The sequence below is a fragment of the Ranitomeya variabilis genome, chromosome 7 (genome assembly GCF_051348905.1).
Source record: "Ranitomeya variabilis isolate aRanVar5 chromosome 7, aRanVar5.hap1, whole genome shotgun sequence".
In the NCBI taxonomy this organism is placed as follows: Eukaryota; Metazoa; Chordata; class Amphibia; order Anura; family Dendrobatidae; genus Ranitomeya; species Ranitomeya variabilis.
Genome location: NC_135238.1, coordinates 79,020,830 through 79,045,631, shown reverse-complemented (window position 1 = coordinate 79,045,631; position 24,802 = coordinate 79,020,830). Strand labels below are relative to the sequence as shown.

The window sequence follows — 24,802 nt, the reverse complement described above, 5'->3', positions numbered from 1 at the left end:
GGCTTTGCTGGTATTGTAAAACAAAGCTGAAATGTCATAAAAAAGCAGCAAAAAATGCCCAGTGTGAACATACCCTAAATGCTAAAACTGACCTGTCGTTATGATTCTCCAGGCCATTATGAGTTCGCAGATGCCAAACATGTCTAGGTTTTTTTTTTTTTTAATTTAAGCTGTGAAAAAAATCCAAAGTTTGTTTGACAAAAAAAAATGGCCCCATTTTCCAAGACCTGTAGCGTCTCCATTTTTCGGTATCTGAGGCTTTGTGAAGGCTTATTGTTTTGCATGCCGAGCTGCCATTTTTAGTGCTATCATTTTGGGTTAGAGAAGATGTTTTGATTGCCTATTATTACATTTTACTGCCATGTTGAGGCAATCCAAAAAACTTAATTCTGGCGTTTTTGATTTCTTTTTGCACTGTTTACCGATCGGATTAAGTGTTTTTATATTTTGGTAGGGCGTTTCTGAACGCAGCGAGACCAAATATGTGTATTTTTTATTTTGCATGAGGCAAAAATAATCAATTTTAACTTCATATTTTAATTTTTTTAAATATTTTTTTTAAGTATTTTTTTCGACTTTTTGCTTGCTTCAATAGTCCACTTACGGGACTTGAAGCTGTGATTATCCGATCACTTGTGCTGCACATAGCAGCGCTTCAGCCCTGCTATGTGCAGCAGAAATTATCATCGGGCCAGAGTTCATAGGAGATGTACAGTAACAAGCACGAGGGTCTTCTGCAGACTATGGGCCGGACACTGATCTACATCTGGCCCCAGAGATTATTTTAAAAGAAAAGTGTGAGTCATGTAACTAAAATAGAAAGGTAGAACTGAACTTCTTACAAACACGTTGGGCTGGGTGCCCACAATCCGGAACTAGCAGCTCTTTGGACGCAGCGTATGTTCGCTACCTTCAAAATGCTGCCTTCTATTGAACGCAGGTAAATCTGCATGTGTTGACTGAACTATATGAATTTGTCACACTCCATACATTCTACTGATATAATTTCTCTTGCTGAGACTAGCTTCTCCGCAAGAGAAATTGACATGCTGCGGTCTTGATAGACGCGCTGCATGTCAGTGTCCACGGGTGATCCGCAGGCGACTATGCATACGTAGTGGATATGGGATTTCAAGAAATTCCATCCACTATGCTGTCACAGCTGGTCGCTACAGGTTTGATGCTGCATAAATACGCAGCATCAAAACCATAGCAGTTTTTGATCGTGGGCACATACCCTTATCGGCTGTAGCTCACAGCTCTGCTGTATTGCAACAATATTGCAGCCCTGTCTGCTTGTGAGATGGAGGCTGGAGAGGAGAAGAACATGCATATGTGTAGGTATAATCACACACAGCTCTGCAGTGAGATCGGGAGAGCAGAGGGGGTGCACATAATACATAACACTGGTAATTCCTCCATGTAAAATAATCTCGGGAGGCAGATTCTCATGCAGATCAGTGTTCGGACCATAATACGGAACAGCTTATTTACATGTACTGTAATAAAAACTTGGATTTCTCTGGAATTGGACATCGTATCTCAGATCTTAAGGCATTATTTTATTCAGCTTCCTATGACCTACATGCCCATATAGACTGCTTAGGAGGGCTCATCTTACTGACAAATTCCCTTTAACGTCACTGATCAGTTACTTTTATTTGTTTTTTATTGCATTTGTGAAATTCAACTTTAACCCCTTTCTGACATCTGACGTACTACCCCGTCGAGGTGGGGTGGGCCCGTATGACCACCGACGGGATAGTACGTCATCACCGATCAGCGGCGCTCACGGGGGGAGCGCGGCCGATCGCGGCCGGGTGTCAGCTGCATATCGCAGCTGACTTCCGGCACTATGTGCCAGGAGCGGTCACGGACCGCCCCCGGCACATTAACCCCCGGCACACCGCGATCAAACATGATCGCGGTGTACCGGCGGTATAGGGAAGCATCGCGCAGGGAGGGGGCTCCCTGCGGGCTTCCCTGAGACCCCCGGAGCAACGCGATGTGATCGCGTTGCTCTGAGGGTCTCCTACCTCCCTCCTCGCCGCAGGTCCCGGATCCAAGATGGCCGCGGCATCCAGGTCCTGCAGGGAGGGAGGTGGCTTACCGAGTGTCTGCTCAGAGCAGACACTTGGTAAGCCTGCTGCCCTGCACAGCAGATCGCAGATCTGGCAGAGTGCTGTGCACACTGCCAGATCAATGATCTGTGATGTCCCCCCCTGGGACAAAGTAAAAAAGTTAAAAAAAAATCCCCACATGTGTGTAAAAAAAATAAATAAAAAAAATATCCTAAATAAAGAAAAAAATATATATATATTATTCCCATAAATACATTTCTTTAGCTAAATAAAATAAAAAAAACAATAAAAGTACACATATTTAGTATCGCCGCGTCCGTAACGACCCAACCTATAAAACTGCCCCACTAGTTAACCCCTTCAGTAAACACCGTAAGAAAAGAAAAAAAAAAACGAGGCAAAAAACAACGCTTTATCATACCGCCAAACAAAAAGTGGAATAACACGCGATCAAAAAGACTGATATAAATAACCATGGTACCGCTGAAAACGTCATCTTGTCCCGCAAAAAACGAGCCGCCATACAGCATCATCAGCAAAACAATAAAAAAGTTATAGTCCTGAGAATAAAGCAATACCAAAATAATTATTTTTTCTATAAAATAGTTTTTATCGTATAAAAGCGCCAAAACATAAAAAAAATGATATAAATGAGATATCGCTGTAATCGTACTGACCCGACGAATAAAACTGCTTTATCAATTTTACCAAACGCGGAACGGTATAAACGCCTCCCCCAAAAGAAATTCATGAATAGCTGGTTTTTTATCACTCTGCCTCACAAAAATCGGAATAAAAAGCGATCAAAAAATGTCACGTGTCCGAAAATGTTACCAATAAAAACGTCAACTCGTCCCGCAAAAAACAAGATCTCACATGACTCTGTGGACTCAAATATGGAAAAATTACAGCTCTCAAAATGTGGTAACGCAAAAAATATTTTTTGCAATGAAAAGCGTCTTTCAGTGTGTGACAGCTGCCAATCATAAAAATCCGCTAAATAACACGCTATAAAAGTAAATCAAACCCCCCTTAGTTAGGGAAAAATTAAAAAATTAAAAAATGTATTTATTTCCATTTTCCCATTAGGGTTAGGGCTAGGGTTAGGGCTAGGGTTAGGGCTAGGGTTAGGGCTAGGGTTGGGGCTAGGGTTGGGGCTAGGGTTGGGGCTAGGGTTGGGGCTAGGGTTGGGGCTAGGGTTGGGGCTAGGGTTAGGGCTAGGGTTAGGGCTAGTGTTAGGGCTAGTGATAGGGCTAGGGTTATTGCTAGGGTTGGGGCTACAGTTAGGGTTGGGGCTACAGTTAGGGTTGGGGCTAAAGATAGGGTTAGGGTTTGGATTACATTTACGGTTGGGAATAGGGTTGGGTGTGTCTGGGTTAAAGGAGTGGTTAGGGTTACTGTTGGGATTAGGGTAAGGGGTGTGTTTGGATTAGGGTTTCAGTTATAATTGGGGGGTTTCCACTGTTTAGGCACATCAGGGGCTCTCCAAACGGGACATGGCATCCGATCTGAATTCCAGCCAATTCTGCGTTGAAAAAGGAAAACAGTGCTCCTTCCCTTCAGAGCTCTCCCGTGTGCCCAAACAGGGGTTTACCCCAACATATAGGGTATCAGCGTACTCAGGACAAATTGGACATCATCTTTTGGGGTCCAATTTATCCTGCTACCCTTGGGAAAATACAAAACTGGGGGCCAAAAAATAAGTTTTGTGGAAAAAAAAAGATTTTTTATTTTCACGGCTCTGCGTTGTAAACTGTAGTGAAACACTTGGGGGTTCAAAGTTCTCACAACACATCTAGATAAGTTCCTTGGGGGGTCTAGTTTCCAATATGGGGTCACTTGTGGGGGGTTTGTACTGTTTGGGTACATCAGGGGCTCTGCAAATGCAACGTGACGCCTGCAGACCAATCCATTTAAGTCTGCATTCCAAATGGCGCTCCTTCCCTTCCGAGCTCTGTCATGCGCCCAAACAGTGGTTCCCCCCCACATATGGGGTATCAGCGTACTCAGGACAAATTGGACAACAAATTTTGGGGTCCAATTTATCCTGATACCCTTGTGAAAATACAAAACTGGGGGCTAAAAATCATTTTTGTGAAAGAAAAAAAAAGAATTTTTATTTTCACGGCTCTGCGTTATAAACTGTAGTGAAACACTTGGGGGTTCAAAGGTATCAAAACACATCTAGATAAGTTCCTTAGGGGGTCTACTTTCCAAAATGGTGTCACTTGTGGGGGTTTTTAATGTTTAGGCACATCAGGGGCTCTCCAAACGCAACATCTTAATTCCAGTCAATTTTGCATTGAAAAGTAAAATAGCGCTCCTTCCCTTCCGAGCTCTGCTATGCACCCAAACAGTGGTTTACCCCCACATATGGGGTATCGTCGTACTCAGGACAAATTGCACAACAACTTTTGTGGTCTAATTTCTTCTCTTACCCTTGGGGAAATAAAAAAATGGGGGCGAAAAGATCATTTTTGTGAAAAAATATGATTTTTTATTTTTACGGCTCTGCATTATAAACTTCTGTGAAGCACTTGTTGGGTCAAAGTGCTCAACACACATCTAGATAAGTTCCTTAAGGGGTCTACTTTCCAAAATGGTGTCACTTGTGGGGGGTTTCAATGTTTAGGTACATCAGGGGCTCTCCAAACGCAACATGGCGTCCCATCTCAATTCCAGTCAATTTTGCATTGAAAAGTCAAATGGCGCTCCTTCCCTTCCGAGCTCTGCCCTGCGCCCAAACAATGGTTTACACCCACATATGGGGTATCAGCGTACTCAGGACAAATTGCACAACAATTTTTGGGGTCCAATTTCTTCTCTTACCCTTGGGAAAATAAAAAATTGGGGGCGAAAAATCATTTTTGTGAAAAAATATGATTTTTTTATTTTTACGGCTCTGCATTATAAACTTCTGTGAAGCACTTGTTGGGTCAAAGTGCTCAACACACATCTAGATAAGTTCCTTAAGGGGTCTACTTTCCAAAATGGTGTCACTTGTGGGGGGTTTCAATGTTTAGGCACATCAGGGGCTCTCCAAACGCAACATGGCGTCCCATCTCAATTCCAGTCAATTTTGCATTGAAAAGTCAAATGGCGCTCCTTCCCTTCCGAGCTCTGCCCTGCGCCCAAACAATGGTTTACACCCACATATGGGGTATCAGCGTACTCAGGACAAATTGCACAACAATTTTTGGGGTCCAATTTCTTCTCTTACCCTTGGGAAAATAAAACAAATTAGAGCTGAAATAAATTTTGTGTGAAAAAAAGTTAAATGTTTATTTTTATTTAAACATTCCAAAAATTCCTGTGAAACACCTGAAGGGTTAATAAACTTCTTGAAAGTGGTTTTGAGTACCTTGAGGGGTGCAGTTTTTAGAATGGTGTCACACTTGGGTATTTTCTATCATATAGACCCCTCAAAATGACTTCAAATGAGATGTGGTCCCTAAAAAAAAATGGTGTTGTAAAAATGAGAAATTGCTGGTCAACTTTTAACCCTTATAACTCCGTCACAAAAAAAAATTTTGGTTCCAAAATTGTGCTGATGTAAAGTAGACATGTGGGAAATGTTACTTATTAAGTATTTTGCGTGACATATGTCTGTGATTTAAGGGCATAAAAATTCAAAGTTGGAAAATTGCGAAATTTTCAAAATTTTCGCCAAATATTCGTTTTTTTCACAAATAAATGCAAGTTATACCGAAGAAATTTTACCACTATCATGAAGTACAATATGTCTCGAGAAAACAATGTCAGAATCGCCAAGATCCGTTGAAGCGTTCCAGAGTTATAACCTCATAAAGGGACAGTGGTCAGAATTGTAAAAATTGGCCCGGTCATTAACGTGCAAACCACCCTTGGGGGTGAAGGGGTTAAAGTTTGTAGGTTTACCCAAATGTCTGCTTATAAAATCATTTGCTTAGATTTTTTCTTTCTTAGTTGTTGACTTTCATGTAATTTTTTTTTAGGCTGAAAAAGTTCATGAATTGAATGAGGAGATTGGAAAACTGTTGGCCAAAGCTGAACAACTGGGAGCCGAAGGGAATGTTGATGAATCTCAAAGAATCTTGATGGAGATGGAGAGGGTGAAGGCCAGGAAACGAGAGGCTGAGGTGGGTAATTTATTACATATGACGTTGTCCTCTTTGTGCATATTAGCTGTTTCAAGTGCTCTTAAGTTTTGTATTAAATGGTAAAATAATGCCATAAGTATTGTGGCTGTATATGGTGCTGATATGTGAAGGAAATGTTGTGTAAGGCTATGTACCCACGATCCGGAACTGGCAGCGCTTTGAACGCTACGCATGTTCGCTGCGTCCAAAGCGCTGCCGTCTATTGAACGCAGGTAAATCCGCATGTGTTCCCTGAATCGGTGGATTCACCGCGTCCAATACATCGTATGAGCGAAATTTCTCTTGTGGAGACGTGCTGTAGTCTGGAAAGACGTGCCGCATGTCTGTCCCCACGGGTGAGCCGCGGGCCTCTCTCAACGCATAGTGGACATGTGATTTCTTGAAATCCCATCCACTATGCTGTAACATCTGGACGCTGCAGGTTGGACACTGCACAAGTGCGCCACGTCCAATCCGCAGCGTTTACTGATCGTCTGCACATACCCTAACACTTGCTGGAACTTTTGTTGAATACGTTGTTACTTACCATTGCCTCTTGCATTGCTCATTATTTGATACTTGTGCCATTTTCATCCATGTTAACTGCTAGCAGAGCTTTTTTTGTGATGATCCTCTGTAAAATATTTTCAGGTATATTTTGGAGGTTTTCTTGTGAAATACTAGAAAGGCCTAACTTTATATGTAAGTTGCACTGGTAAGTGTGTGCGAATGAAAATTTAGTGTAATATATTGTACAAAGTTCATGCTCCTCTTGAAAGTTTACAGTATGAACGCAAATTAACCCCCTCACGGCATGTGCCGTACTAGTACGACACATGTCATGTCCCACCGGCGCTGAGCCCTCATCTTTTCTGGCACATGTCGGCTGTTTTGAACAGCTGACATGTGCCCCTAACAGCCGCGGGTGGAATCGCGATCCACCCGCGGCTGTGAACCTGTTGAATGCCGCTGTCAGTTGCTGACAGCTGCATTTAATATGATCACGCTGGAAGCGCGTCAGTAATCCTGCCCATTGGTGACCTTGTCACATGATCGTGGGTCCCCGATGGGTCGGCATGACAACCAGAGGTCTCCAGTAGACCTCTATGGTTGTCATTGCTGGATTGCTATGAGTGCCGCCTGGTGGTCGGCGCTCAAATCAAGTGAGCATTTGTGCTACATACAGGCAATCTGATCAATGCCTGTGTGTAGTAGAGGTGACCAGGTTATTACAGCTTCTAGTCTGCCATGGAGACTATTGAGGCATGCAAAAAAAAAAAAAAAAAAAGTTTTTAAAAATATATATATAAAATTCAAATCACCCCCCATTCGCCCCATTCAAAATTAAACAATAAAAAAAAAAATCAAATGGTGTAGCGGAAAAAAATCAAAACACCAGAATTGTGTGTTTTGTTTTTTTTTGTCGCCGGAACCGTGCATTAAAATGCAATAACGAGTGATCAAAAGATTGTATCCACAACAAAATGGTATAATTAAAAACGTCAGCTTGGCACACAAAAAATAAGCCCCCATCCATCCACAAATCACGAAAAATAGACACGCTACGGGTCTCGGAAAATTCCGCAATTTTTTTTTAATACATTTTAGATTTTATTTTCACTATTTAAATACGAACTTGTAATGACCTGTAGAATCCTAATGGTAGGTCAGTTTTAGCATTTGGTGAACATAGTAAAAAATAATCCCCAAAACATTGTGGAATTGCACTTTGTTTTGGAATTTCACCACACTTAGAAATTTTTTCCCCGTTTCCAATGGAGTCATTCAAAAGTACACCTCATTCTGCAAAAAACCAAGCCCTCACATGCCATTTTGACTGAAAAATAAAAAGTTATGGCCCTGGGAAGAAGGAGCGAAAACAGGCTGCAGCGTGAAGGGGTTAAAGAATCTTCTGTGGCAAGATTTCTTTAAAATTTATAGAAAGAAAGTTATAATATTTTTACATGGAGAGAACATGATGAAAGACTGCCCCTAGTCCAGGCCATGAACACTTTTTTATATCTTGGGGTTGCTCAAGATCCTCCCATGTATTAGGCAAAACACGGACCCTTGATACATTTTCTAAAACACTTTGTCCCTATGGCTAGCTGTTGGTTTTATGTCTTAGCACCAGCTTCTTTTTCTCAATCTGACTGCTGGGGCTTTCAAAAGCCACATCCATGTTCTGATTGATTTTTCTGCTGCTGACAGTGCTAATCAGTAATTTTATAATTGAGAAACTTATATATTCTAGTTTCTATGCATCATCTTCTAAATTGTCCTCTACTTCCACATTATTCTTAGGATGAATATCGTAATTCGATGCCTGCGTCCAGTTTTCAGCAGCAGAAGCTGCGTGTTTGTGAGGTGTGTTCTGCATACCTTGGATTACATGACAATGATCGGCGACTTGCTGATCACTTTGGAGGGAAGTTGCATCTAGGCTTTATTCTCATCCGAGAGAAGCTTGAGCAAATGAGAGTAAGTATTAATGTAATAAATGCATCTATTTGTATTACCTTACACTTGTGGTATGTATGTACAGTAGGAAACCTCATAACGTGGTTTGACATTTTACAATATATTAAATTGTCTTAGGAAATGTGTACAGCACCTTGGGTTATAGGTATTAAAATATTTATAGACCCATGTGTTCACAAGATTAGATTTCTTGATACAGAGTTACAGTGGAAAGTAAAAGCTTTGGCGCCACTCGTCAAAATTACTATTTACTGCGAACAGTTAAGCAAGTTGAAGATTAAGTGATCTCTAAAACTCCTAAAGTTAATGATGATGATATATAGATATATATATATATATATATATATATATATATATATATATATATATATATATATATATAGATATAGATATATATATAGATATATATATATAGATATATAGATATATATAGACATATATATAGATATATAGAGAGATAGATAGATAGATAGATATAATATATATATATATATATATAGATATATATAGATATATATATATATATATAGATATATATAGATATATATATATATAGATATATACCGTATATATCTCTATCTCTCTATATCTCGATAGATATATCTCTAAATCTCTATCTAGATATAGATAGATAGATATATTTTCATCTTCTACATTTAACCCCTTTCCCACCTAAGACGTCCCTATGACCTTGGCCTTGAATGCACAGCTGGCGGGTGTCAGCTGATTCTGAGCAGTCCCACACAATTCCCAGCACTTTTCCCCATGCTTAATGGTTTGTTAGATATTTTTTTCCTGAAATTCTGTGGCCTTTTTCCTTCTCACATACCTTTTTGATCATTGTGACCAAAGAGTTCCATTTTAAACTCATCGGTCCAGAAGACTTCTTTCCATTATGCATCAGGCTTGTTCAGATGTTCTTTTGCACACTTCTGAAGCTGAATTTTATGGGAAGGACGCAGGAGAGGTTTCATTCTGATTACTTTTCTATGAAGGCTCTGTTTGTGCAGGTATCGCTGAACAGTAAAACAATGTAGTACAAATCCAAAGTCTGCTAAATCTTTCTGAAGGTCTTTTGCAGTCAAGTGGTGGTCCTGATTTGCCTGTCTAGCAATTTTACTAGCAGCTCTCACTGACCTATTGCTTGGTCTTCCAGACCTTCTCTTGACCTCCACTGTTCCTGTTAACTGCCATTTCTTAATTACATTTTTAACTGAGGAAAGGGCAACTTGAAAAAGCTTTGCTATCTTCTTATAGCATTCTCCTGCTTTATGGGCTACCACCATTTATTTGCATTACCTGGCCTTTCCTGACGATTATGAGGATCAAGCCATAACCTTAATAACAGACTCATTTAGGTCAGAAACCTTGGTAAAAGTTATCTGACCACACAAATCTCCAAGGGTCCCCACACTTTTGCAACGTGCTTCCAGTGCAAGCATATTAAATGCCGCTGTCAGATATTGACAGCGGCATTTAACATGTTAACAGCCGCAGGTGGATCGCGATTCCACCTGCGGCTGTTAGGAGCACGTCAGCTGTTCAAATCAGCTGACATGTACCAGAAAAGTTGTGGGCTCACCGCAGGAGCCTGCAGCAAACAGGGGGAGCCCACCTTAAATATAACTATATGTCTATGGTGAAAAAGAGGTTTAAATGTAAAAATATATCTAATATATAAAGCTGAATGTATGTGTGTATGTATGTGTGTGTGTATGTCCGGGATTGGCATCTGCACCGTCGCAGCTACAGCCACAAAATTTTGCACAGTCACACGTCTGGACCCCGAGAGCGTCATAGGCTATGTTGTGAGGAGAAATTTTAACCCCGCGCTTTCCAATTCACCAAACAATTTTGCCCCTATCTACATAATGGGGGAAAAAGTGAAAGGAAAAGTGTTGAAGGCAAATTGACTGCTGCCAGATGTGAACAAGGGGGACTTAAAGAATGAAAGCGATGGCGCCAAAGAGTATATACCGTACAGTTGCTAAGATGGGGCCCCAACATGGGATACTCACCACACATGGGGATATGAACACACACACAAAATGCGCCACACACTACCATGTGCTTGAACACACATACCACCCTCAGCACACATTTCACCACACATACACCAACCTCGCCACATAATAGTCGAAACACAAAAAGTCATACAGGAGGAGATGACACACACATATATACTACATACAGGAGGAGATGACATACAGGTACATTCTATATACAGGGGAGATGACACACAGGTATATACTATATACAGGAGCAGATGACACACGTATATACTATATACAGGAGGAGATGACTTACAGGTATATACTATTTACAGGAGGAGAGGACATACAGGTATATACTATATAAAAGAAGAGATGACACATAGGTATATAGAGGAGGAGATGACATATAGCAGGTATATACTATATACAGAAGAGATGACATACAGGTATATACTATATACAGGAGGAGATGACACATAGGTATATACAATATACAGGAGGAGATGTCATACAGCAGGTATATACTATTTAAAGGGGAGATGACATACAGGTATATACTATATACAGGGGAGATGACATACAGGTATATACTATATACAGGAGATGACATACAGGTGTATACTATATAAAAGGGAGATGACAAACATGTATATACTGGGGAAAATGAGGTGTGAGGTGAAAATGAGAGGTGTGAGGTGAAAATGAAAAGGTGTGAGTGCAAAATGAGGAGTGAGGGGAAAATAGAGGCGTGATCGGAAAATGACAGATGTGAGGTCGAAATAACAAGTGTTAGGGGGGAATGAGAGGAGTGAGAGGGAAAATGAGGTGTGAGGGAGAAAATGAGAGATGTGAGGGGGAAATGAGAGGCTTGATGGGAAAATAAGAGAAGTGAGATGCTATAACTAACCACAGATATTTACTATGCCCAGGCAACACCGGGCTCTTCAGCTAGTATACATATATTACACACACAAACACATTTATTTATTTTTGTGGCCTAAAATACAAAGGAAATCTGTCATCTTTAACTTTTAGGCCTTTTCGAGATCATTTCATCTTCAATTGCTAAACTGTTCACAATAACAGTAATTATGATCAGGGCCCAAACTTTTACTTACCACTGTAGATTTGGCTAGTCTGATTATTGCCAAAATGCCTAAACGGAAATGGCAACATAGACTATTGCTACAACATGCATTTATGGCTTGTCCATGGCTGTTGATTGGTTATTCTTCATCTTTGTGAATGGGGTGTTTGGCAATACACAAGAAAAGCACCTAAATTCATTAGGAGTACCAGAGGTCAGACTCCTACTGATCAGTCATTTGTGGCATATAGCCCAAGTTCATGTTTTGTATTTACCCTTCAATTTAGAAAACAGTTGCAAGCAAGCAGGAGAAACGAAACCAGGAACGCTTGCGGAGACGCGAGGAACGAGACCGAGATGAGAGGCCAGGGAAGCGGTAAGTGTTAAAAACAAGTTTCTGGACCAGTGGAATTTACCATGCACCTTATTCCCAAAAGGAAACCAGCTAAAATAAAATATACATATTTGCATATAGCGAATACAGTTTTAAGGATATTTTTTCCTTTTTTTTTCCCCTCTGAAATGTGGTTGTTAATTGCAGTTCCCGGTCCAGAGAGAAGAGGAGACGAAGATCGCGATCAGCTTCTCGTGACAAGAGAAGATCAAGGTCAAGGGAGCGGCATAGGCATCATCGTAGCCGCTCAGGAAGTCGTAACAAAAGTCACCATGGCAGTTCACGTGATAGGGAACGTTCAAGAAAATAACTACTATAGAGCAGCTGAAATAGGTACTGCCACTGGTATAGTGGAATATTGATTTATTGTTTTGTTGTTTTGGTTTTTTTTCAGTCTGAATCAAAAATTGTTAAAGGGAACCTAGTACTTGATTCATGTTGCCAAATCACCGGTAGCATAAGGCCTCTTTCACACTAGCGTCGTACGACGCACGTCGCAATGCGTCGTTTTGGAGAAAAAAACACATCCTGCAAAATTGCTTGCAGGATGCGTTTTTTCTCCATAGACTAACATTAGCGACGCATTGCCACACGTCGCTACCGTCATGTGACTGTTGCGTCGAACCGTCAGCACAAAAAACGTTGCATGTAACGTTTTTTGGTGCGTCGTGTCCAGCATTTCCGACCGCGCATGCGCGGCCGGAACTCCGCCCCCTCCTCCCCGGAGCTCACAATGGGTTGAAAAACTGCATCCGCTGCCCCCGTTGTGCGGCGCTTTCACAGTATGCGTCGGAACGTCGCATTGCGACATGCGTCGTACGACGCTAGTGTGAAAGTAGCCTAAATCAGAGCTTGGCTGCACGACTGCATCCAGTTATATCTTTCTCTGAATTGGTCCAGTGTTTTAGAGAGCATGTAGTTTGGAGATTCAACAGAAATGAGACTATAGTATATTCTTCCCACACTGCTTTCTTTGATTGGCTGTCAATCACCTAGAGAGGTTTTCTCTGAAACTCAATTAAGCAGGTAAAAGATCTGGAGCTGATTCCAGGTAGTCAAAGGGGCTCTCAGTGGAAGCAAAACAGACCATCATTAGGCCATAAAAAATCCATCAGAGAGAGCAGAGATGTCTGAAGTGGATAAATGAACAGTTTGGTACATTCTGTAAAAAAATGAGTACTGGTGATTTTGGAAACTCAAAAAGGCATGGATGTCCACGGAAGATAAGTCATAGATTATCACAGATTCCTTTCCATAGTGAAGTAAAACCCCTTCATAACATCCACCCAGTTGATGGACGCTCTCCAGGAAGTAGGTGTTTCAGGATCTAAGTCTATCATAAAGAGAAGACTTCATGAGAGCAAATACAGAGGGTTCACCACAAGGTGCAAACCATAAATCCGTTTTAAAAATAGAAAAGGCAAATTATACTTTGCCAAGAAACAATCTAAAAAAGCCATCCCTCTTCTGGAAAAGCATTCGGACAGATGAAACTAACATAACATCGACCTGTACCAAAATAACAGGAAGAAGAAAGTATGGAGAAGGGTTGGAACGGCTCATGATCCCTATAACAGCCTCTGCAAAACATGGTGGAGGCAGTGTTCTGGCATGGGCATGTATAGCTTCCAATGACACTGGGCCAGTAGTGTTTATTGATGATGATGTGACTGAAGGCAGAAGCAGCCGGATGAATTCTGAAGTGTTCAGGGCTATAGTTTCTACTCAGATTCAACCAATTACAGCAAAGTTGATTGGCGGCGTTTCACAGTACAGATGGACAATGACCCAAGACACTGGGAAAGCAACCTAGGAGTTTAAGACAAACAAGTGGAATATTCTGCAATGGCCGAGTCATCACCAGATCTCAGCCACATCGATCAGCATTTCACATGATTAACGCAAAACTTAGTGACCAGGCCAAATTTCTTAAATCTGACCAGTGTCACTTTATGTGGTAATAACTCTGGAATGCTTCAACATATCCCAGTGATTTTGAAACTGTTTTTTCGTGCACATCATATTTTATGTTAATGGTAAATTTAGGTTGATACTTTGATAAATAAATGCAAAATATATTAGAAATTTGTGATATAAGAAAATACACCAGCGCTACCTGACTGAAATCACTGAGCTGCAGGAACCAAGACAGAAGGAGCTGGTACTGTCAAAGGGGAATGCAAACAAATAAAAAGAAATGGATCCGCGCTGCAGTGATATTAAAATGACCAAGGATGTGGATGAGTGTATATAGAAATGCCTAAGAGATATTACGCTGTATAAATGCACCGTGTGTCAGCGGGAGGTCCCCTACCACAGCCCACAGCTTATGGTGGTTTATGGTGCATTTATACAGCGTAATATCTCTTAGGCATTTCTATATACACTCATCCACATCCTTGGTCATTTTAATATCACTGCAGCGCGGATCCATTTCTTTTTATATATTAGAAATTTGACTCTTTTTTTAAAAAAAATAATAGCGATTTTCAAACTTAGAATGATTATCCATTTAATCCAGATAGTCATACCACACAAACACATTAATAAATAACATTTCCCTCATGTCTACTTTATATCAGCACCATTTGTAAAGTGTTTTATTTTGTTAGAATTTTAGAAGGTTTAATAATGTAGCAGTAATTTTTCATTTTTTCAAGGAAATGTCCAAAACTTAATTTTTTGTAGGGACCTATTAAGTTTTGAAGTGACTTTGGGGGTCCTATAGATTGGAAAAACCCCAAAAGTGATACTATTTAAAAAACTGCACCCCTCAACGTATTCAAAATGGCTTTCAGGTAGTTTATTAACCCTTCAGGTGCTTCTCAGGAAATAATGAAAAGTGACATTACAGGAATGAAAAAGTTTATTTTTACCACCTCAATTTAGATAACTTTTGAACAGGTAGCTATAGCCAGCAATCTTTAACCCCTTAACGACCTTTGACGCATACGCTGCGTCATGAAAGTCGGTGCCAAAACGACCTATGACGCAGCGTATGCGTCATGGAATGATCGCGTCCCTGCAGATCGGGTGAAGGGGTTAACTCCTATTTTACCCGATCTGCAGGGAGAGGGGGAGTGGTGCTTCAGCCCAGGGGGGGTGGCTTCACCCCCCCGTGGCTACGATCGCTCTGATTGGCAGTTTCACTTTCAACAGCCAATCAGAGCGATTTGTAATATTTCACCTAAAAAACTGGTGAAATATTACAATCCAGCCATGGCCGATGCTGCAATAACATCGGCCATGGCTGGAAATACTAAAGTGCCCCCCCCCACACCCACCGATCGCCCCCCCAGTGCTCCGTTAGTCCTCCGGTCCCCTCCGTCCGCCTGCCGGCTCCCCCGTCCTGCTGTCCGCTCCCTCCTTGCTCAGATCCCCCCCCCCTGTGCTCCGATCACCCCCCCTGTGCTCCGATCCACCCCCCCACCACCCCTTCATACTTACCGATCCTCCCGGTGTCCTGCCGTCTCCTCCCTGGGCGCCGCCATCTTGGAAAATGGCGGGCGCATGCTCAGTGCGCCCGCCGAATCTGCCAGTCGGCAGATTCCTTGCAGGTACATTTTGATCGCTGTGGTAGGTTCTATCACAGCGATCAAAATAAAAAAAATAATAAATAACCCCCCCCCCTTTATCACCCCCATAGGGACAATAATAAAATAAAGAATTTTTTTTTTTTTTTTTTTTCCACTAGGGTTAGGGTTAGAACTAGGGTTAGAACTAGGGGTAGGGGTAGGGTTAGGGGTAGGGTTATGGCATGTGCACACAGAGCGGATCGGCCGCGGATCCGCAGCGGATCGGCCGCGGATCCGCAGCGGATCGGCAGCAGATTGGCAGCGGATTGGCCGCGGATCCGCAGCGGATTGGCAGCGGACCCGCAGCGGATTGGCCGCGGATCCGCAGCGGATCCGCAGCGGATTGGCCGCGGATCCGCAGCGGATTGGCCGCGGATTGGCCGCGGATCCGCAGCGGATTGGCCGCTGCGAATTTGAAGCAGTTTTCCATCAGGTTTACAGTACCATGTACACCTAAGGAAAACCAAATCCGCTGTGCCCATGGTGCGGAAAATTCCGTGCAGAAACGCTGCGTTGTATTTTCCGCAGCATGTCAATTCTTTGTGCGGATTCCGCAGCGTTTTACACCTGTTCCTCAATAGGAATCCGCAGGTGAAATCCACACAAAAAAACACTGGAAATCTGCTGTAAATCCGCAGGTAAAACGCAGTGCCTTTTACCTGCAGATTTTTCAAAAATCGTGCGGAAAAATCTCACACGAATCCGCAACGTGGGCACATAGCCTTAGGGTTAGGGTTGGAATTAGAGTTAGGGTTGGAATTAGGGCTAGGGTTTGAAATAGGGTTAAGATTAGGCTTGTGGTTAGGGTTACGGATAGGGTTAGGGGTGTGTTGGGGTTACAGTTGTGGTTAGGGTTGGGATTAGGGTTACGGTTGGGATTAGGGTTAGGATTAGGGTTGGAATTAGGGTTACGGGTCTGTTGCGGTTAGGGTTGTGGTTAGGGGTGTGTTGGGGTTAGGGTTGTGATTAGGGTTATGGCTACAGTTGGGATTAGGATTAGGGGTGTGTTGGGGTTAGTGTTGAAGTTAGAATTGAGGGGTTTCCACTGTTTAGGCACATCAGGGGTCTCCAAACGCAACATGGCGCCACCATTGATTCCAGCCAATCTTGCGTTCAAAAAGTCAAATGGTGCTCCCGCCCTTCCAAGCCCCGACGTGCGCCCAAACAGTGGTTTACCCCCACATTTGGGGTACCAGCGTACTCAGGACAAACTGGGCAACAACTGTTGGGGTCCAATTTCTCCTGTTACCCTTGCAAAAATAAAAAATTACTTGCTAAAACATAATTTTTGAGGAAAGAACAATTATTTTTTATTTTCACGGCTCTGCGTTATAAACTTCTGTGAAGCACTTGGGGGTTGAAAGTGCTCACCACACATCTAGATAAGTTCCTTCGGGGGTCTAGTTTCCAAAATGGGGTCACTTGTGGGGTGTTTCTACTGTTTAAGCACATCAGGGGCTCTGCAAATGCAATGTGACGCCCGCAGACCATTCCATCAAAGTCTGCATTTCAAATGTCACTACTTCCCTTCCGAGCCCTGACGTGCGCCCAAACAGTGGTTTACCCCCACATATGGGGTATCAGCGTACTCACAACAAACTGGGCAACAAATATTGGGGTCCAAATTCTCCTGTTACCCTTGTGAAAATAAAAAATTGCTTGCTAAAACATCTTTTTTGAGGAAAGAAAAATGATTTTTTCTGTGAAGCACTTGGGGGTTGAACGTGCTCACCACACATCTAGATAAGTTCCTTGGGGGGTCTAGTTTCCAAAATGGGGTCACTTGTGGGGGGTTTCTACTGTTTAGGCATATCAGGGGCTCTGCAAACGTAACATGATGCCCGCAGACCATTCCATCAAAGTCTGCATTCCAAAACGTCACTACTTCCCTTCCGAGCCCCGGCATGTGCCCAAACAGTGGTTTACCCCCACATATGGGGTATCAGCGTACTCAGGAGAAACTGGACAACAACTTTTGGGGTCCAATTTCTCCTGTTACTCTTGCAAAAATAAAAAATTCTGGGCTAAAAAAATATTTTTGAGGAAAGGAAACACATTTATTATTTTCACGGCTCTGCATTATAAACTTCTGTGAAGCACTTGGGGGTTCAAAGTGCTCACCACACATCTAGATAAGTTCCCTTGGGGGTCTAGTTTCCAAAATGGAGTCACTTGTGGGGAGTTCCTACTGTTTAGGCACATCAGGGGCTCTGCAAACGCAACATGATGCCCGCAGAGCATTCCATCAAAGTCTGCATTTCAAAACGTCACTACTTCCCTTCCGAACCCCGACGTGTGCCAAAACAGTGGTTTACCCCCACATATGGGGTATCAGCGTACTCAGGAGAAACTGGACAACAACTTTTGGGGTCCAATTTCTCCTGTTACTCTTGCAAAAATAAAACATTCTGGGCTAAAAAAATATTTTTGAGGAAAGGAAACACATTTATTATTTTCACGGCTCTGCATTATAAACTTCTGTGAAGCACTTGGGGGTTCAAAGTGCTCACCACACATCTAGATAAGTTCCCTTGGGGGTCTAGTTTCCAAAATGGAGTCACTTGTGGGGAGTTCCTACTGTTTAGGCACATCAGGGGCTCTGCAAACGCAACATGATGCCCGCAGAGCATTCCATCAAAGTCTGCATTTCAAAACGTCACTACTTCCCTTCCGAACCCCGACGTGTGCCAAAACAGTGGTTTACCCCCACATATGGGGTATCAGCGTACTCAGGAGAAACTGGACAACAACTTTTGGGGTCCAATTTCTCCTGTTACTCTTGCAAAAATAAAAAAATTCTGGGCTAAAAAAATATTTTTGAGGAAAGGAAACACATTTTTTATTTTCACGGCTCTGCGTTATAAACTTCTGTGAAGCACTTGGGGGTTCAAAGTGCTCACCACACATCTAGATTAGTTCCTTGGGAGGTCTAGTTTCCAAAATGGGGTCACTTGTGCGGGAGCTCCAATGTTTAGGCACACAGGGGCTCTCCAAACGCGACATGGTGTCCGCTAATGATTGGAGCTAATTTTCCATTCAAAAAGCCAAATGGCGTGCCTTCCCTTCCGAGCCCTGCCGTGCGCCCAAACAGTGGTTTACCCCCACATATGGGGTATCATCGTACTCAGGACAAACTGGACAACAACATTTGGGATCCAATTTCTCCTATTACCCTTGGGAAAATAAAAAATTCTGGGCTAAAAATCATTTTTGAGGAAAGAAAAATTATTTTTTTATTTTCACGGCTCTGCGTTATAAACTTCTGTGAAGCACCTGGAGGTTATAAGTGCTCACTATGCATCTAGATAAGTTCCTTGGGGGGTCTAGTTTCCAAAATGGGGTCACTTGTAGGGGAGCTCCAATGTTTAGGCACACAGGGGCTCTCCAAACGCGACATGGTGTCCGCTAACGATTGGAGCTAATTTTCCATTCAAAAAGTCAAATGGCACGCCTCCCTTTCCGAGCCTTGCCGTGCACCCAAACAGTGGTTTACCCCCACATATGAGGTATCGGCATACTCAGGAGAAATTGCCCAACAAATTTTAGGATCCATTTTATCCTGTTGCCCATGTGAAAATGAAAGAATTGAGGCTAAAAGAAATTTTGTGTGAAAAAAAAGTACTTTTTCATTTTTGCGGATCAATTTGTGAAGCACCTGGGGGTTTAAAGTGCTCACTATGCCTCTAGATGAGTTCCTTGGGGGGTCTAGTTTCCAAAATGGGGTCACTTGTGGAGGAGCTCCAATGTTTAGGCACACAGGGGCTTTCCAAACGCGACATGGTGTCCGCTAACGATGGAGATAATTTTTCATTCAAAAAGTCAAATGGCGCTCCTTCCCTTCCGAGCCTTACCATGTGCCCAAACAGTGGTTTACCCCCACATGTGAGGTATTGGTGTACTCAGGAGAAATTGCCCAACAAAATTTAGGATCCATTTTATCCTGTTGCCCATGTGAAAATGAAAAAATTGAGGCTAAAATAATTTTTTTGTGAAAAAAAAGTACTTTTTCATTTTTACGGATCAATTTGTGAAGCACCTGGGGGTTTAAAGTGCTCACTATGCTTCTAGATAAGTTCCTTGGGGGGTCTAGTTTCCAAAATGGGGTCACTTGTGGGGGAGCTCCAATGTTTAGGCACACGGGGGCTCTCCAAACGTGACATGGTGTGGGCTAAAGATTGGAGCCAATTTTTCATTCAAAAAGTCAAATGGCGCTCCTTCCCTTCCGAGCCCTGCCGTGCGCCCAAACAGTGGTTTACCCCCACATATGAGGTATCAGCGTACTCAGGACAAATTGGACAACAACGTCCGTGGTCCAGTTTCTCCTTTTACCGCTGGGAAAATAAAAAAATTGTTGCTAAAAGATCATTTTTGTGACTAAAAAGTTAAATGTTCATTTTTTACTTCCATGTTGCTTCTGCTGCTGTGAAACACCTGAAGGGTTAATAAACTTCTTGAATGTGGTTTTGAGCACCTTGAGGGGTGCAGTTTTTAGAATGGTGTCACTTTTGGGTATTTTCAGCCATATAGAACCCTCAAAATGACTTCAAATGTGAGGTGGTCCCTAAAAAAAATGGTTTTGTAAATTTTGTTGTAAAAATAAGAAATCACTGGTCAAATTTTAACCCTTATAACTTCCTAGCAAAAAAAAAAAAATGTTTCCAAAATTGTGCTGATGTAAAGTAGACATGTGGGAAACGTTATTTATTAACTATTTTGTGTCACATAACTCTCTGGTTTAACAGAATAAAAATTCAAAATGTGAAAATTGCGAAATTTTCAAATTTTTTGCCAAATTTCCGTTTTTTTCACAAATAAACTCAGAAATTATCGACCTAAATTTACCACTAACATGAAGCCCAATATGTCACGAAAAAACAATCTCAGAATCGCTAGGATCCGTTGAAGCGTTCCTGAGTTATTACCTCATAAAGGGACACTGGTCAGAATTTCAAAAAACGGCAAGGTCATTAAGGCCAAAATAGGCTGGGTCATGAAGGGGTTAAGGCCGTTATTTGACCATGAACTGCCTTGGCAAACATCAGGAACACACAATCAAGTTCTCAGGGTGCCAGTGGAATTAAAGGGCAAGCCCCCACGCTCTTAACAATTTAGATGCCATAGTCACTATTGACAGCAGCATTTAAGGGGTTAAAAGATCATAGTCAGTGCCAACACTGATCGTGGCTGATAAAGCAAATTGTCAGCTATAGTGTACAGTGACAGCTACAGAATTGTCTCCCATAGGGGGATGCTGGTCTCTTATATCGCTGGTCACTAAGGGGTTAAGGCAGAAAGACCCACAAACCAGCAGCTACTGAAGTCCACTGTAGTAAGGGCTGGCAAAACATCACAAAGGAGGAAACCCAGCGTTGGGGGACGTCTATGGTTTCCAAACTTCAGGCAGTCATTGCCTTCAAAGGATTGTTTATAAAGTATTAATAAATATTTTATATAGTAACGTTTATTTCCACAATTACTTTTGAGCCCATGAAAGGAGGTTTTTGTTAGATAAATGGTTGCAATTCCTCAACGTTTCACAGGATATCTTTATTCAACCAATACTGACACCTGAAAGTTTGCACTACACTTGCATCTCAGTTGTTTCATGTTAAATAAAAGTGTCATGCAGAGCGCAAATCACGAAGATTCGGTCACTGTCCAAATGGTTCTGGACCTAATGGTGTCGTGATAGCACTTATATCTCACAGACTTAAGAATGCGCTGTATACTGGTTTAGTAAATTCAATGTAGAACTGCATCCAGTTGTCTATGAGCCAGCATGCTGACTGTACAAACTTTGTCTATACATCAGACTTAAAGCTGCATGAAATAAAACAGCTATAATGGTCTCGTAAGCATATTAGGTAATTAATCAGCACCAAATGTAAAATCAGTTTATGTTCGAAAAAAATGGTGGCGTAGCAGTGGGCCCTGCATCCGCTCACACCTCTCCCAGACATCTCAGGTATGTTTGAAGGAAGTCAGAGCAGAGCAGCTCAATAGTGGCCGCTGATCGGCTGCAGGGCTTACCTAACATAATGTCACGCCAGCCTTTGTGCCAATATCGCTGCTACAGGAGATGAGTATATGATGTTTTTATATTACAAAAAGAAGGTTTTGGTACAGTGTTAACCAGTTGAGAAAACCTTGCTTTCAGTAGGAGAAACAAAGTAATAATCTTATAATAGTGATACCTTTTTAATGGCGAACCAAAATAAAATGAGTGTTGTTACAAAGCAAACAAGAAGAGACCTAGGTAGTCTTGAAAACTTGCTTTGTAACATAACTTACCTTTTAATGGCTAGCAAAAATTCTCACAACTACCAGATTATTATTTTGGGTCTCCCACGAAGAACAATCAATCTATTTTGCAAGGGAGAATATAGAATATAAGGTGTTGTCCTAGTAATGGAAAACCCCTTTAATTTCTTCATGGAGGTATGCAGCATAGTTATTACCTTGATCATTGCTTCCTGTTTTACTTTAAGCTACATTAAACTTATTTTTTTTTCTTTGTATTTTAGATCTGCTGGAATCACACAACTAACGTGTTTCAGTCATGAAGTCTGATTTTGCATATGGGGAACTTGCAGTACTTCAAATAACATTCTTTGTGTTGTATTTTTAAGTAATCGAGCATTGTTCTACAAATGATAATAAAGCTTTTTTTTCTTACGGAAAACTCACCTTTGATAAACTTAATTTTCCTTTTTTTTTTTTTTTTTTCAAAATAGCAAATGTTACTCAACTCGATTCTGCTTGCCCTCAGTTTTGAAAAATAGTTGGAGGATAATTAAAATATTAAGTGTACAGAGTTTGTTCATCGTGCTTGTGTGTTTTATTTTAGGAGAGGTAGATGGGAGTATAAGATACCAAAAAAGCTCTGTGTGAAGAGAAACCGAATATCTTGCCACATCCAAGTTATATATGGTCATCAATTCATCCTTGTCAATTTTTTTTCTTGTATAATAGATGTAAAGATACCAGGTTTGTGTGTTAGTATAATCTATTAGAAAGCTCAGAAATTTGGCTAAAAAAAAATAAACCCTATCCACTAGATGTTAGTGTTAGAATCTTACCTTGCAGATATAAGAATGGATTCATGGAGATTTGTAGGATGTCGCATCTTTTTACTCACTTTTCTCACCTTTTGTTTACACTTTCTAAGTAGTAATAAAATAGATGGTGTTCGCTGAAGCTACATAATACAGATCAAAACTGTTTGTATACTCTGTGGTTAAAGCTATGTAGACTCAAATGTTGGCTTGGCAAATAAAAAAAAAAAGAAAGAAAAATGCTTTTTATTTAATACAAATCTTTGAGTACCATTCTTATTTAGGTTTATTATATTTTTGTGTACACACCATTGAAGCCCATCTGGTGCATAAAGTAGATTTGTCATGAGGCAGAACTGTTTTTAGGACACTGATAATTTGTGCTGCAAAAAGAAAACTGACAGACGTACACACCACTGATCTGCTAGTTTTGGGTTGGTGGGATGGGTTGACCTTCTAGTGGATTAAAGAACTCCTCCAAAATTAAATGAATATTTGCAGTGGAACAAACCCACATCCAACCCTCGTCTGTTTTGTAGTGTCACTATCTTCTCAATAGATGGTACATATTGGGTGTCGTCAGCATAGATATGGTGCGAAAAGCCAAATCTGCTGATGGCTTGTTTAGAAGGGGAGAGAACCTGTAAATGAACCCTGACGGCAAAAGAAAAATGTAGTAGGTCCAAACAATGATGCACTGAACAAACAGAGAGGAGTGGAACCAAAAGGAAGCCGAAAACTTAAAGGGGATGTTTCATTCAATTTCTGGAGCGCACTCAATCCCAGCTTCCTGCTTGCTGGGGAAGTTGGGTTTTCTTGAATAATTTAAAGCTTAGACCAGCATCATCTTTGCACATCTTGCTCAAACTATGTGCTTACCAGTACAGCCAGCTTCGCCTTCTTAAGGAGTGCTGTCGCGTCCAGCTATCCCGCCAGCTTCAAAGTAGCACTTGCATGTTCTTTTTAATGTGGATTGTAAGCACTGCATTCCTTGATTAGCAGACCAGTCACCACTAGGCAACGGACAATAAACTAGAACTAGATGGGTATTTCCTGAAGGAACTACAGATAGTGCTTTGGAATGGTGCCCGGGCTGCCTCTGCAAGACTTTCACACTTGGGTGCCCCTCAGATGCTGGTTTGGTAGTTGTAGCCCCTCAGGGTTGAGGATTTGGTGGGCGGGGCCACTCTGGGTCCGATTTGGTGGGTGGAGCCACTCTGGGTCCGATTTGGTGGGCTGGGTCACTCTGGGTCCGATTTGGTGGGCCGGGCCACTCTGGGTCCGATTTGGTGGGCCGGGCCACTCTGGGTCCGATTTGGTGGGCCGGGCCACTCTGGGTCCGATTTGGTGGGCCGCGTCACTCTGGGTCCGATTTGGTGGCCCGGGTCACTCTGGGTCCGATTTGGTGGCCCGGGTCACTCTGGGTCCGATTTGGTGGCCCGGGCCCCTCAGGGGCCGATTTGGTGGCCCGGGCCACTCTGGGTCCGATTTGGTGGCCCGGGTCACTCTGGGTCCGATTTGGTGGCCCGGGTCACTCTGGGTCCGATTTGGTGGCCCGGGTCACTCTGGGTCCGATTTGGTGGCCCGGGTCACTCTGGGTCCGATTTGGTGGCCCGGGTCACTCTGGGTCCGATTTGGTGGCCCGGGTCACTCTGGGTCCGATTTGGTGGCCCGGGTCACTCTGAGTCCGATTTGGTGGCCCGGGTCACTCTGGGTCCGATTTGGTGGCCCGGGTCACTCTGGGTCCGATTTGGTGGCCCGGGTCACTCTGGGACCGATTTGGTGGCCCGGGTCACTCTGGGACCGATTTGGTGGCCCGGGTCACTCTGGGTCCGATTTGGTGGCCCGGGTCACTCTGGGTCCGATTTGGTGGCCCGGGTCACTCTGGGACCGATTTGGTGGCCCGGGTCACTCTGGGACCGATTTGGTGGGCGGAGACACTCTGGGTCTGATTTGGTGGGCGGGGCACCTCAGGGTCCGATTTGGTGGGCTGGGTCCGATTTGGTGGCCCGGGTCA

At 42.4% G+C, this 24,802-nt stretch overlaps 1 protein-coding gene across 1 annotated transcript in view; it reads left to right on the top strand.

Annotated features, from left to right (window-relative positions):
• LUC7L (LUC7 like) overlaps positions 1–22,547 on the top strand; it is a 38,210-nt gene extending 15,663 nt beyond the window's left edge. The window contains exons 5-9 of the mRNA XM_077275329.1: positions 6,056–6,199; positions 8,504–8,680; positions 12,049–12,137; positions 12,303–12,488; positions 22,255–22,547. Of these exons, the coding sequence (XP_077131444.1) occupies positions 6,056–6,199; positions 8,504–8,680; positions 12,049–12,137; positions 12,303–12,465 (573 nt within the window). The 3' untranslated portion in view covers positions 12,466–12,488; positions 22,255–22,547. The remainder of the gene's footprint in view (positions 1–6,055; positions 6,200–8,503; positions 8,681–12,048; positions 12,138–12,302; positions 12,489–22,254) is intronic.
• The last annotated feature ends 2,255 nt before the right edge of the window (positions 22,548–24,802 follow it).